At 36.2% G+C, this 15,688-nt stretch overlaps 2 protein-coding genes across 3 annotated transcripts; both read left to right on the forward strand.

The window, feature by feature from the left end:
- Positions 1-7,706: 7,706 nt before the first annotated feature.
- LOC121760180 (uncharacterized RING finger protein C4G3.12c-like) lies at positions 7,707-11,670 on the forward strand. 2 transcript variants are annotated; one of them, XM_042155806.1, is made up of 8 exons: positions 7,707-7,966; positions 8,672-8,908; positions 8,989-9,185; positions 9,267-9,630; positions 10,024-10,194; positions 10,444-10,589; positions 11,242-11,352; positions 11,432-11,670. In XM_042155806.1, exons 1-8 carry the CDS (start codon positions 7,829-7,831, stop codon positions 11,511-11,513), a joined length of 1,446 nt encoding a protein of 481 aa, XP_042011740.1. In that variant the 5' UTR covers positions 7,707-7,828; the 3' UTR covers positions 11,514-11,670. The 2 variants fall into 2 exon arrangements, with proteins under 2 accessions (XP_042011740.1, XP_042011739.1); XM_042155805.1 differs by having other exon boundaries at positions 8,989-9,630.
- Positions 11,671-13,176: 1,506 nt separating this feature from the next.
- LOC121760252 (10 kDa chaperonin 1, chloroplastic-like) lies at positions 13,177-15,351 on the forward strand. The gene is made up of 7 exons (XM_042155897.1): positions 13,177-13,323; positions 13,443-13,501; positions 13,740-13,790; positions 14,365-14,430; positions 14,538-14,585; positions 14,715-14,744; positions 15,081-15,351. The coding sequence occupies exons 1-7, from the start codon at positions 13,236-13,238 to the stop codon at positions 15,147-15,149; spliced, it is 411 nt and encodes a 136-aa protein (XP_042011831.1). The 5' UTR covers positions 13,177-13,235; the 3' UTR covers positions 15,150-15,351.
- Positions 15,352-15,688: the final 337 nt, after the last annotated feature.

Genomic DNA, 15,688 nt, shown 5'->3' on the forward strand with positions numbered 1-15,688 from the left:
TCTTATCTTTGGGCCTAATTTCGCCCTCGCACTTTAGCTAGTGGAATTATGAGCCTTTGACTTGAGCTTCCAACGTAACATTAATTGCCGTACAACAAAAGTCTTTATTGCATTAACTCTTTACTCTATAATTCACCAAGGTCTTTATCACATTAACTCTTCACTATATAAATCACAAAAAAGTGTACTATAATTATTGTAACGTTGTGGTACAATAAGACAGTAGTAACAAAATTTTATTCAAATCTACAAGCGTGTTACTTCACCCTTTTTAGTTTTTTAGGTCCACAGACTTTGCCAAAGTATTATTTTAGGTCCGTAAACTTTGAAAATATCATTTTAGGTCCGTCAACTACAAGTTAATATCATTTGAGGTATTTTAAACTTTTTCTGGACGAAAATGCCCTTAAGGTCTTCAAAGGGCAATTTGGACAATTCTTTCGCCACTCATCTTGCGCCAGAGACCTATAGTCCAACAATTTTTAACGACAAATTTTTATATTTAAATTTAATTTGGATGGTAATTGATCTCATTCTGAAATTCATATAAATAATACTCCGAATGACAATCCAAATTAATAGCTATCCAATTTCAAAACAAATAAACTAAATATAATTCACAAATCACTTATAGTAAGTTCTTAAAATGCAGTTTAGATTAAAAAATAAAATAAAGTGTTTAAGTCCCAATTCACTATCTCTATATAATTGGTCATCTAATAATTGAAAAATGTACTATTTTTTCGGTAAATTTTAATTATATTTAAATTCAATTTGGATGGTAATTGAATTAAACAGTAGTAAAATAAATTGTTGGACTCTAGGTGATTGACGCAAGATGAATGGCGAAAGAATTGTTCAAATTGCCCTTTGAAGGCCTTAAGGGCATTTTTGTCCGAAAAAAGTTCAAAATACCTCAAATGATATTAACTTATAGTTGACGGACCTAAAATGATATTTTCAAAGTTCACGGACCTAAAATGATACTTCGGCGAAGTTCGTGGACCTAAAAAGATAGTTCCATGTTTTTCTTAATAACTAAACAATCAATAGGCTGATCTAGACACTTTTATTAGTTGCAGTCACATGCTTCTTGATACTAAACACTCTTTCTTAGTAGGATTTTGCAAGGGAAAATCAGGTTTATAGGGCACTTGGCCTTTAAAATAACGTAAATGTACCCATTTTGTTATCTCTTCCGTATATGGGAAAAAAGCCAACTGCATTGGCGTTTCTATAAGTAAAGACGCCGAACGCATTGGCGTTTTAATAAGTAAAGACGCCAACAACATTGGCGTTTTATAATTGCGTCGTATTTTAGCTGTATTTTCTCCAAAATACAGCTACGATAAAAACGCCAACTCAACTGGCGTGTTACAAGAAAAAACGCCAACTGCGTTAGCGTGTTCAATTTTAAAAACGTCAATGTAGTTGGCGTGTTCAACTATAAAACGCTAATGAGGTCGGCGTTTTTAACATAAACACGCCATCCTGGTCGGCGTGTTTCTGTTGAACCATATATACCAATCAGATCTCCCCTAACTTCGCTAACCCTAAACACTTTCCCTCCCCAAAACGCGAAAACCCTTCCCAAGGCGGAAAAACCTTAAGGAAATCCTTGCTCGGGTCGAACCGGTGGTGGATTTGAGCGTGGAGATTTCGATTTTTGCTCATTCTTCCAAACATTAGTCCTTCTAATAGGTTAGTATATCAAATTTTAGACTCAATCTTCCAAACATTAGTCTTCCAATATTTGATGGATTGTTGTGATAATATATATTGTAGTGTAATTAATATAATATTTTGACCAATTGTTATGGGCACACTAATATTTATATGGATTATTATGATAGTATATATTTTAATAGAAATATTTTGACCAATTGTTATGCTATTATATGTTGTAGTATATCTAATTTTGTTACCAATATTTAATGGATTGTTATGATAATATATATTGTAGTGTATTTAATAGAAATATTTTGTCCAATTTTTGGCTCACGCTACATAATGATGAATGTAAAAATAATACATATTTATTTGTGTTTTACAGTATTGCAGATAGTATGATGTGGTGTGTGAATTTATATTGGGGTAGAAAGATAATTCCCGGAGCAGTTATTTCGTATGATCCTCCTTTTGCTAAAGGATTCATTATGTTGGATGAAACAATTTCGTACGATGAGCTTGTGGAAAAAATTTGTGAAATGATGGGGATAAGCAGATATGAAAACAAAATTCAAATAATATGGAAACGTACTATATGCTTTGGATCCGGAGTCACGTTTGTAGGTGTTCTATTAGAAGAAGTATGCATGCAACTAATGTTTAGTGAGAGTATGGTTATTGGAGGTCTAATTGAATTATATGTTGAGTATTCGGCAGTTACTCAACATCATAGTCATCATGTCATAAGTTATGATGTTGGTACGTCTACGAGAGCCCAAGAACCATATTTTGCTGCAACATAAGATTTTGATGTTGGTACGTCTACGAGAGCCCAAGAACCATATTTTGCTGCAACACAAGATTTTGAAGCTGGAGGCGTGCATTTAGGGGAAAGTGACAATTGTGATGTGGTTGATGACATAATAGGTCCTGATAAAGCCGACTTTCTTGATCCACAATCACCTTATTATTCTGAAGATTCCGACCCGGTTAGTACAGACTCAGATGGTGATCCGTCGGATGATGAACAATTTGTTGCTTCAAGACCATCCATTCCACTTGGAGAAACAGCAGTTGGAGAAACATCAGTTGGTGGAAGGGCAGTTGGAGGAAGAGTAGTTCCACAGTTCCCACAGCGTGAAATCAACTATTTTCGCACCTTACCAGGTTCATATGATAGTTTTGATCCTAAAAACTTTGAGCGTGATGATCCCAGTGTGCATTATTGGAGTGAAAAAGATCCTAGCAATGTCGGTTTGCATACTAAATTTAGAACGAAGTTAGAATTGAAGGCAGCTGTGACTTATTGGCATTTGGAAAAAATCCGACAATATACAGTTGCTGAAAGTAAAGGAAAGAGATGACATGCAGTTTGTAAGTGGCCACAAGGAAATCTGAAGGATACCTCATTACCGAAATGTTTGTGGGAGTGCCGAGCAACACTGAGAAAGCATGATGAACACTGGCAAATTAGAGTGTTTAGCACTGCTCATACTTGCATGGGGGATCGTAACTATAATGGGCACGCTAATCTTTCGTCGGGTGTGATAGCGTTGAGTGTTCGACATCAGATAGAAAACGATCTTTGCTACAAGGTAAAAGCAATTGTGGCGGATATTGAAAATAGATTTCATGTCAAAGTTAGTTACAAGAAAGCATGGTATGCTCGGAGGACAGCGATGAGCTTGTATACGGTGGATGGGAGTGGTCGTTCAAAGTTTTACCAACTTATTTGAATGAAATGCAAAGACAAAATCCTGGCACAATTGTAGAATGGTTGCACGATGACATATTAAGCAATGGTATGAACAAGGTATTCAAATACGTATTCTGGGCTTTTGGACCAACCGTGGAGGCTTTTCAACTATGCAAACCAGTTTTAACGGTTGATGGAACTCATCTACGTGGACGATGTCGAGGTAAAATTCTTATTGCCGTTGGATTTGATGCTAGTAAGAAATGTTTGTGTTAAGAGTCGACTACTCTCAACGGAGAAGTTCTGGGGGAGGTTCGGGATATACGGTTGGACAGTCCCAAATTGGCGCAACACTCGTTGTGGCAGGTGTGGCTCAGCCAGATTCCAGCAAATAAGCGTTGTTATCGACATCCATATAGGACGACCGGCATCACAACATTGCGGCAACTCCCGATGGAGATAAGGCCTCCAAATAAACTACATGTGACACAAATTTATTCACAATAATTTCAATAAAAAAAACAAACAAAAAACAATTTATAGGTATATGAAGTACCTGGTTGGCATGCATCATGGAGAACTGATCTCGGAAATTTTCAATACAATGCCCGGGTGCTTTTACATAAGACGCCGGACCATTCCATCTAAAAAATTTAAATTATGAGCGAATAACACGAAAATTGATGAACATTAAGCTTAAAAAATGAATTAGTGAATAACTTACGCGCTTGCACATGGTAGATAGTCTATATGCATGGGATCTAGCATCCTCGGTCTAATATTTGGGATTCTCTCCCAAGCCCACAGTTGTAACAAAGTTAAAGCTCCCCCGACATCGGTCCTCTTAGCAACGGCAGCTTCACACAAATTGTGGTACAAGCAAGCAAGCGTCACACCACCTCAACTATAGGTAGAACACCGTTCTACATCCATGAAAAATTGCAGGTAGAAGAACGGAATTTTATTCCCGGAGGCGTTTGGGATCATCAGACCTCCAAGTAATAGCAGACAATAGATACGAGCCCGCTGAGCATATATATTGTGATCGTGGTCATCAGTCAGCTCAATCCTCAATTGACACGATAAGCTTGTCTGCTTAAAAGCCATTTCTTTCAACTCAGATGCGTCTGGTATGAATCCTAGAAAATCCAGACACGTGTCCTTCCAATATCCCACATCCGTCGGGGGGGGGGGGGTAACCCGTCACAGCCTCTCCATCAACTTTGAGGCCCCATAAGACCTCCATGTCTTCCAATGTCATAGTCGCTTCACTGACTGGAAAGTGAAACGTGTGAGTCTCTGGCCTCCACCGTTCAATCAAAGCGGTCAATGTCCTTTGGTTGACCACACCTCAATATACCGTCGAACCCCATCTGGTCCACTATTGTCAAAACATGGTGATGTATGGGAACCTTCCAAATTATTCCTTCATATCGTCGGCAGCGTACGTCTTCGGATGGAACTCCTGCCCATATGCTATTAGAGACGTGTTGTCTCTGAAAATACAATACAGAAGGATCCGCATGACCACATGCAAGCCGACGACGAGAAGTTGAAGATGATGCCATAATTTACCTACACATTAGTCCTCAACCCAAATTAAACAATACACAAATTCACCTACACAACATTACACATTCAAAATCATAACACAATTCACAATTCACCTACACAATTCACAATTCACCTACACAATTCACCTACACCAACCTAACAATTTCAATTTGCCCAATTTCAATTTGCCTAACCTAACAATTTCAATTTCAATTTCAATTAACAATTTCAATTTCAATTAACAATTTCAACCTAACAATATACACAAAAGTAACAATTCAAACTAAACACTATACATCAACAAAAACCCACATAATCCAAATCAATTTGCCCAATTTTTAAGTTATAACAACCTAGGGTTTAGGTTTATAATCAAAATTATACACAAATTCACTTAAACCCAAACAATGCAACATAATAATCAACAACAACGACATTCAAACAATCCAAAAGTCACAATATTTCAACTCAATTCACAACCCATTACAAACCCTAGCTAACTATCCAACAATTACTCTAATAATGTAAAAGATAAGCATACTAACCGAAGAAAATATATGAATTTGGGGAAGAATAGCATCGATTGATGAATGGAGGGCGAAATCACGGAGAGGAGGGCGAATTCGCAACAAGAGGCGCTGTTTTGTGTTTTTCGCTAAGTGTGTGGTGTGTTTTTCGCGATTTGGGGGAGGTGAGGCTGTTATATCAGGTCTGTGAAAACACGCCACTCGTGTTGGCGTATTTAACTGTAAAACGCCACTTGTGTCGGTGTCTTTTGATTGTAAAACACCACTCGTGTTGGCGTATTTTAATTGTAAACGCCATCCTTGTTGGCGTCGTTTGATAAACACGCCTTTTCCTTCGGCGTTTCTACTATAATAAACACGCCAACCCCAAAGGCGTTTTAATATAACTGTATTTGTAGAAAATATGCCTCAAATACGACGCCACTATAAAACGCCAACTGTGTTGGCATTTTTACTTATAGAAACGCCAGTGTCATTAGCGTTTTTCCCATATATGGAATAGATAACAAAATGGGTACATTTTCGTTATTTTAAAGGCCAACTGCCCTATAAACCTGATTTTCCCGATTTTGCAATCTCTCATAGTTATAGTATGTTTGTTTCGGTGAAGGGAAACATTTACTACTTTGTTATCATACTATCCAACCAATCAATTAAAATAAATGATATATTATCATTTTTATCGATAAAAGACACCCATCAATAAATCACAATCAATAAAACCTTACTTTTATGTCTATGCTACATATAAAGTAACAAGTTATTTTTCATTTCATTTAAAATATTTCAATTTCAATGATGTCTAATCTTCTATTTTTTTTGTAGTACTTATTTGCATAATTTTGGAGATGAGTTTGAGCATCCTTTCAACTTGAAAATTCAAAATCCGGTATTATTTAAACTACAAAAATCTCAGACCTTTTTATACCAATTTCCGACTCAATTACTATGCTTTAGGGATGTCAACGTAGCCCGCAACCCGTGGGCTGACCCGAATAGCCCGCCAAATATATAGGGTTAGGGCTGGAAATTTCTAGCCCGATAAAATTAAAACCCGATTAGCCCGCACCCGATTAACCCGCGACCCGTTAGGCTAGACCCGAAAACCCGATGGGCTGGCCCGAAAACCCGATAAAATTTCTATTATTCTTTTTTTTACTCATAATTCGACATTTTATTGATTAATTTTATAATATAGATAACTAAAAAAATAACTTTCAATTTTATATTAAATATACAAATTATATATTGAATTTTTATTAATATAATAATTGATAAATAAATTAAAAACTTCAAATTCACTTAAAAAAATATTTAAATTTCTACAACATGCATTAAAATTTCTCGAAATATCTCAAATATTAGTATTTGATCATGTTTATGATTGAGTTTGACCATATATCTCAAATGTATCATAATTAAATATTTTACATTTTATGAATATAACTAATTTTCATCGTTATTTATTGGATTGATTGCATGTTAATCTTATCGGTAGCAACCCGATTAACCCGCTGGGCTAGCCCGAAACCCGAGCTTTTAGGGTTAGGGTTGAACTTTTACAACCCGAAAAAATTCACAAACCGATTAGCCCGCACCCGATTGACCCGCAACCCGAGTAGGGCCGGCCCGAAACCCGATGGGCCGACCCGATTGACATCCCTACTATGCTTTCAGACATACTACGAATTTAACAATAATGGAGGACAATCCATATCACATGCTTCAAACTGGTTGTTAATTTTGAATTTCAACATTGAATATATATCAACTATTAGCTCCAAAAAAAAATACTTCTATTAAGAGGCCATAATAGTTTTATCAAGACCAAATTGCATATCAAATCAAGATAGAACCTTTCTTAAACATAGAACCATTCTTAAACGTAGAACAAATGCCAAACGGAGGTCGTTAGATCTTTTAATCCAATGGTGTTGATTTGCACAGCAACTTCCCATTGCAACCAAAACTATTATTAATGGGTGAATGCAGAGAAGTGAAAAAATAAAGCATGCATGGACTCTTCTTCGTTTCATTCATTCTTCCATCAACATGTGAGTTTTTTCACATGTTGAGTCCAGAATGTCGTGAAAACATAGTCTAATATGTATGATTTTTAATCTTGACCGTTATTTTTTCCCCATCCAATGAATAAAATATGTAGAGGTCTAGGTTCTACACTTAAGAATGGTTCTATATTACACAACCCTTGAAGAGTTAAATCTAATTTATAGCAAGATCCAAATTTAGAATTTAAAATTGCAATTACCTCTAAGATGAGCAAAGAGGAAAAGGAAAGGGGCTAGAAATTGTGAGTGGAATTTCACTACCTTCATCTCCTTCCAATCCCCACAAATTCTCTCATTTCCTTCACAACACATTCATGGCTTCGGCCACCAATAATCGCCGTAGCCCCAAATCCTCAAACATATCCGGCTCCGGAGAGTCCAGGCTCCGCCGCACTAAGCGCACGCTCTCCAATATCTTTTGCGGCGCTTTCCGTTCCAAGTCAACTCTTCAGGTCTGTTTTTTTTAAAAAAATTTCTTGAATGAATTAGAAACCAGTAGCCTACTGATTATGCAATTCTTCTAGCTATGATGCTTTCTTGATTGAGCCAACTGCTTAGAGTGAGCTGCTTTGACCTTTTGATTTTGCCAGCTGTGTGTTTTGTGCTGAATTGATGCTTGAAATGTGCAAAATATGAGCTAATTTTCGGTGGCTGGAAAGTATTTTTTCCATGATCGATTAGCTTTGTATTCTGTTCCGAAGTGGTCTAATTTTGTTGATCAAGACTCAAGAGGGGTTTGGAGTTGTGGCTAGGGTAAAGGGGTAATTTAGCGATTTGGAGGCTAAATATTCAGACTAATAAGAAACTTATGAAATTGTGTTATAGTACTACTTTGTTATAGGAGAGATTTGAAGCTATTGTGATCTTGGTGGATAATTAGTTGTTGCAGTTTGCATGTAATGTAAGGTATTTCAGAACTGAACTGAGTCAGAACTAATATGGTTGTTAGACAAAGATTACTGAAACTGGTGAGCAGATTGGAGAAGAGGATAAAAAGAATATCTTAATTGATATGCGAAATTATTGTTTCAATTTTTAGGTATAGTATACAACTTGCTAGTACATGATTTTCCACCTAATGGTGATATTTTCTATGGGTTTGTTGTTTAATTTCTTCTGCTAGATTTTAGTAAGGCTGGTAATTGTTTTGTTCCTAGGAGCTGGGAGATGGCCCAGCAGTAACTTCAATTTGCTACACTAAAAGCTTATCTCTAGTTGATGCTCAAAACTCAACCGTAGAATCCTCTTCTGTTTTCACATCGGAATCAGGGGAGACAGTATCCGTATATGAAAATGGGGACTCATCTGACAGTAGTATCACTGTGGAAGCTTTTCCTGAATCTGGTCCAATCAATGTTCAGTCAAGCAGAGATATCAAAACTCTTCCACAATCGGTATGCATAGTATATTGTGATCGAAAGTATATATATATATGGTAGAACCTTAATCATGAAATTGTGGCATTGTCTGACAGCCTGCTCAAGAATCGATCTCTGATAACGCGATCAATTACATTGCGGAACTTATTGATGCCAATACAATAACTGAAGACACGGCTTCCATTTATCCAGGTCATGATCAGTCACAGGGGCTCATTGTTCAACACCCGCATTCAAATGATATTGTCGAATATAGCCACAATGCAGCTGTAGGCTACAGTTCTGATCCAAGGTCTCTTTCTATTGTCTCTGATTCTTTACCACGATTTGAATACCCCGGAGATGACCGTGCTCACATGTCAACAACTTCTAGTTCAGGGTTTATTGTGTCTGACAGTGACCAGAATTTGATAAATGGTGATCTGCTTCGCCTTGATTTGGTTAGTATCTCTTCCAACTCCTTATCTGGTAGCATTGCTGAAGTAAGTAGCCATGAAACTAGAAGAAACAGTATGAGGCTATTTTGGGATGCTTTGGCCAGGCGCAGCTTAAGAAGGAACATTGATTCGTCGACATTTGTTTTTGCAACTGGTCTAGCTGGTGACTTAGGTTCACATGACAGATGGCTTCTTGATTTCAGTGGTGATCTCCATTACTATGAGGCCAGTCGTGATCTTGATTCATTCAGTGTAGGACTTCATCGAAGATATGAAAGGAGATGGCTGTTGAGATCTGAGGTTGGTTATTCGCTTGTTTGCTAAATTTGTTTATGTTTATACGTTTCATGAATTCTTGGGTGCTATTCTTGTAATTTTTTTCCTGATCACTAGTTCTATAATGCCTGTGATTTAGTTTTAACTGTCCAAATGCAATCAGAATCATCTAGATTAAGATTTTAAACAAATATATTTCTTTTGAGGTGTAAAAACATAGTTGATTTTTTCTCTGAATGTGGGTGGTTCTCGTCTCCATCCTACCTGCAAATGAAGATACGAACCTTGTGTCTGCAACCATGATGATATTCATTCGAAAAAAGTTGCAAAGAATGATTTCCATATTCCTAAGTTTATTCTGTGTTGTTTGCTCCCTAACTTAATGTATAATACTCACACCATCATTTGTTTGTCTAGGACTCAGAAACAATAAGTGGTATTGATGGGGAAGATGAACAGACTGCATTATGTTCATCTGGACTTCATCTGGATGGTACATGCTCATGTGACTCATTCTTTACAGCTGAAGAGTCAAGTAGTCTTGCAAATATTTCACGAATAACCCTACTTGCAGAGGCATTATTTGAGGTAGACCCTTGACTTATGGAATCCTACTTTATGTCATCCCTTGGTATAAATTGTTTCATTAGTTTAAATTGATTTGATTATTTTTGACAACAAACTATTTGTTTTGGAGTATGCAGAAGGGATAGTTGTTACTTAAATAAGGAACTCTGACCCCAATTGTATTTTGACCTGATCCGACTGAATTTTAAAATTTTCTTCTCATATAGTTCTAATGAGAAGCTGAGAAGTTGCTTGATTTCTGTTCCTCAGGTTTTGGATGAAATTCATAATCAGTCTCTGTCACTTTCACTATCTACTCTCTCGTTTCCTGCTCCAGAATCTGTCGTGGATGCATTCCCTCTCAAGTATTACAAAAAAAATAGAAATGAGGAAAGTGATTCCACTGAAGTTCGACAGTAAGTCTTTGTCTTGTGAAGAAGGAAGACATGGTTGCATAATCTGTTTTCTAGAGTTCTACTTCTCTTACTCCTTTATTACACGTTTTCCACAATATAATTGAGATAATGATGTGGCACCTCGGTACCCTTCATAAAAACAAAGGAGCAGAAAATAAAAGTATAATCACACACATGTGGAGAGAGGGTAGGGCTTTAGCCCCTAATGAATTTATATTTTTAATTTTTTCTTTTATAAAATTTTATAATTCATTCATAATTTATACATGTAATTATATTAAAGCCCTTATTAGTAATCTAAATCACATAGAAAATTATTTTCAAACAATATTTTGAAGATATAGCCCCTACTAATGCTCATTTTTGCGTCCGCCTCTGGTTAAATGAAGATTATGACAGAGCCATACAGAATCAGAAAGGGCTAACTTTGATATAGTACAAGCGATATCCTCTTTTTCTTGAATAGGTCCTTAGGGCTATTGATCTCATGGTTTAGGATGCCTTGAAAATGACAAGAGAAGCCATCACGGCTCAACAACTGGAGTTGTGCTTGTTGACTCCATTCGCAGTTTATTGGTTGATCTCAGATTTTATTTCCTTACCCTCAATTAAAAATAGCCTGTTAACTAATATATTGTCTTTGTAACTGCAGGTGCTATATTTGCTTAGCGGACTACGAGGAAGGGGACAAACTGAGAGTCCTTCCATGCAATCATGAATTTCACACACCTTGCATTGATAAATGGCTGAAAGAAGTAAATAGGTATGTATATTCCTTAGCTCTTTGCGCATCTGTGAGTGTCTGATCCCGGATTTCTCACTATTTTGCTTTGGCCGAGCAGGGTATGCCCAGTCTGCAGACACGATGTCTGTAAGGGCCGCGGAGAGTGTTCCGTTTCAAACGCACAAGTATTCTCACAATAGAATGCAACTGTAGATATACAAAAACATACTAGTAAGTTGCTACTTGTATACCTTTCAAGGGCTAACTCAATATGTTGTGTGTCTAGAATCTGTGGAATATGAAACTATGGTGCTGCTATGTATATATAATAGTCATCAACTATTGTTGGAGATGTCACTAACATGTCTCTTCTTTTGGGTCTGTGTGTGTGTGTGTGTGTGTGTGTTGTCAAAGAAGGTGAAATGAGTGGGATTTGGCATTGTTCTAGTTTAAAATGCATATATGAATCATTGGACTACTGCAATAGGATTAATTTTTCACAGCTATTATTGCAAAAAAATTTACAGCTTTGAAATTATATAAACTTTTAGCTCATCACAATCTTTGGGCCAATACAATAGAAAAATGGCATAGTCATCCAATATTATGAAATTTTTTAAAAATGTATTTTTTTCCATAAATTTTAAACCTGACATATAATATCACGAACTTAAATAGTTAGTTGAATTTTTTCCATCGGCACAAAATCTAACTAAATAAGTTTGATCACTGCACATGAGTGAGAACGAAGTGAAATTAAAATTATTACTTTGACATTTAATTCTTATTTTTACTTTTAATTATTACTTTAATATATTGATTATTTAAATACCCCTATTGATTATAAGAAAATTAGTTTTTCTTTAACGGATTTATTATAAGCCTCTAAACCTAAAGTATATGATTTGAAAATTTATTTAAGCTCTAGTACCCTATCCGATAATATTTTTTTTCTCTTACAATAACAATTATACAAATCTAATTTACATTTAGAGCACCCACAACCGTGCTCTTGCCAGCGGCACGGTTGTGGGCCCGGGCGATACTATTCATGCCTGCTCTCTGGCAAGAGAGCAACACCCACAACTTTGCTCTTCCGCAAGGACGAGCACAATTAATATAAAATTCAATTACACAAAAACATTTTCATAATACTAAAATTCATTAAAAAAACCACAATAAAAATTACAAATTACAAATAAAATAAAAAGACATAATTAAAATCCTAAAAATTAAAAATTACATAATTAAAATACTAAAAATTAAAAATTACATAATTAAACTCCTAAAAATTAAAAATTACATAATTATTGGCTAATATTACCCGAGGAAGACTACGCATCCGGCGGCCGAATATTCCGTATCCGGACTAGGAAATTAAAAAACGGTTATAAACGGATATATTTTTTTGGGGAAGTGAATTTTTTTATATTTTTTATCGGTTTTTTAATTAAAAAACCAATTTTTTTAAAAAAAAATAAAAAAATTTAAACTCAACGGCTATGCCGTTGACGAATGGGAGGGCGACACGTGTGCGTCCGCTGGCACGGACGTGCTCGATACATCGAGCAGCGCCGTGCCAGCGGCGCGGCTGCAGCGGCGGCGGTCCTTCGCCTTGCCAACGGCGCGGACGGCGGTGGCGACTTTCGCCACCGCTGCGGATGCTCTTAAACCAAAGTCGCCACCGCTGCGGATGCTCTTAAACCAACTACAGCCTACACGAATAAACTGTTCAGAAAACATTAAATATAAATAACATAAATTTAATGAAGCCCATGTCTTAGCCCAAGCCCAAGCCCAAGTCCAACCAAAGCCAGAGAATAAAATGAAATCCTGCGATCCCTCCGTCAAAGTTGTACATTCACCGCAAAGTACATTACCTCACTGCAACTACCGCAGCTATCTTCTCTTCTTCCTTATCCATGGCGTCTTCTTCATTCATTGCCCTAACTAATCCCTTTACCTCTAACAAGCCTAACCTCCAACTCCTCTCCAACACAACACGCATTGGTTACTATCTCTCTCTCTCTTCACCTTCAATTTCTCCGACATTTACTCTAATTGAATCTTTTTTACTCCTTTCAATTTAAGCATCATTTCAGCTTTAACATGTTGCAATTTTTGAATAGGTCTTCGGAGGAGCTCGCTGAGAGTGAATGCGATCGGAAAGACATACGAGCCTGCTAAGGTTTTCCCTCTCTTTCGGTGTATTAGAATCAGTGTGTTTTTTAGCGTGTAAATGAAATTGAAACAACATTTGTTATTCTTACCAACAGAAGATAACAAAATTTGAATATTTTCTTACAATGTGGGGAAAATAGGGACAGCTTAAGTCAAGCTTTTACCTTGCTAGCAAGAGTTACTATTGTAATTCTTATGTCTTGTGATGAAATGGGGGTTGAAAGTTTCTGGTTTTGTGTTTGTAGGTGGTGCCACAGGCTGATAGAGTTTTGATTCGTCTTGAGGAGCTTCCTGAGGTATTCTTTTTTCCTACTTCGATTTCTTCTGTGTTATTGTAAGTGTTTGGGGATAAGTATGTCTTGGATATAACGAATTATTTCTCAGATTCAGTTACCATTTTTGTGAGGAGCTATGTTGTTGCAGTTGTAGGATTAGAGGTCATGTTGATAACATTAACATACATTTTGTTGAACATCATCGCAATTAGGCCTATATTTTCAATCACTTGACTTGATATGCATTCGTTTTGCTATATTACGCAGTTGTAGATTAGAGACCATATTGATAATTTTTTCATACATTCTGAATATGATTCTGTCAAACATAATTGGAGTTAGGCTACTAATATTATGCATCCCTCTTGATCCAAACCCTATAAGTTTGTTTTCATAGTCAAGGTGGATATCGTATCGTCTTTCATAATAATATTTTCTGAATGTGGATGCTTTTAAGTCAGTCTAGAGTTCGAAAAACTCTAGGGATACAAAGTGCAGTAATACTTAAAGCTCATATGCATGCTACATGTACGGATTAATCATTATAATGCATTGTCTTTTCATTTGGTTAATGGGGTTTCTTTTTTCACTGAAGAAATCAGCTGGTGGAGTTTTGCTGCCAAAATCAGCTGTGAAGTTTGAGCGCTACCTTGTGGGAGAGGTATGTAAAGCATATTAAACTCTTAGTTGAGGGTTTACTCGAATGGCATATCTTAATGAATAGTTATACTTGTAGCTGTGATACATCCTCTCATAATTCCCGTACAGGTTGTCTCTCGTGGAGCTGAGGTTCAGGATGTGCAAACAGGAAGAAAGGTAAGTTTCAGAAGTTGTGGTTTAGTATACTTTCTCCAGTCGAATTTTTTTATTCTGTGAACCCTGTTTCACTTTTTCCTAAAGTGAAGCGTTTGTGTATCCACATTAATTAGACTTTCTTCTATACAGGTGCTTTTCTCTGACATAAACGCACATGAGGTATGTGTTTATAACACCTAAGTTTTACTTGCATAAACGTGAAATCTCTCCACTTGTCTTGATCAATGATTGGTTCGTTTCTTAGTTCTATTAATTTGTCTTTAGAAGAAGTCGTCTCTGTAGACGCTTAACTGTCTGCATACTGGGATATCCCATCCAAACAAACCATGTTAATGCTGTAATCTGGATCTGGTTATCTGAATTGAAAACTATGTTAGTTTACTAGTCTGTATATTGCAGTAAGCATTAGATCCTTTGTTCTCGCTTTGAATTTTGCTTTGATTCTTGCATTTTGACATATGGAAGATTATATAAAGTTTTGTGGTTTACTACTAGGTTGATTTGGGAACAGACACAAGGCATTGTTTCTGCAAAGCTGGCGACTTGCTGGCTGTTGTCGACTAGTGATTTTACACACTGGAGAAGGAAACAAGATTAAGCTTAACTCGGACTGCAACAAGTAGATTGTTATAGCCTAGTTCAGACAGGAATTCTTGAGTAATGACAATGGTGACTATATGTGGTCTTATTCAATAAAAGATTCTCCTCTATTTGGATGAGGAGAAACCCTCTATCTTTTGAGAAGTGAAATTTTGCTTTTCGATTATTTGCCTCTATAAATTCTAAACTGTCACCTCTCCCCCCAAAATAAACAAAGCAAAATTGAGAAGTTTAGGCTGTATTTTCTGTTTTGTTTCTCAGAATCGGTTATAATAGAAATTCATGGATCCAAATCATCCAAATTATAGCTTTTGAATTCAAAATTATCATAATTTCCAAAACTATCCATACTAATTCAAAAATCATAGCTTTCAAATCAGAATTCTCATGTTTTTTCTAAAATTTTGAGGTCTCTCAAAACAATGAATACATCTAGAGAAGATTTAGTACATCAGAAAATGTGACCCGCACTATTTAGAATCTATAATCTATAATCTATAAAT

This window comes from Salvia splendens, chromosome 13 (genome assembly GCF_004379255.2).
Source record: "Salvia splendens isolate huo1 chromosome 13, SspV2, whole genome shotgun sequence".
Taxonomy (NCBI): Eukaryota; Viridiplantae; Streptophyta; class Magnoliopsida; order Lamiales; family Lamiaceae; genus Salvia; species Salvia splendens.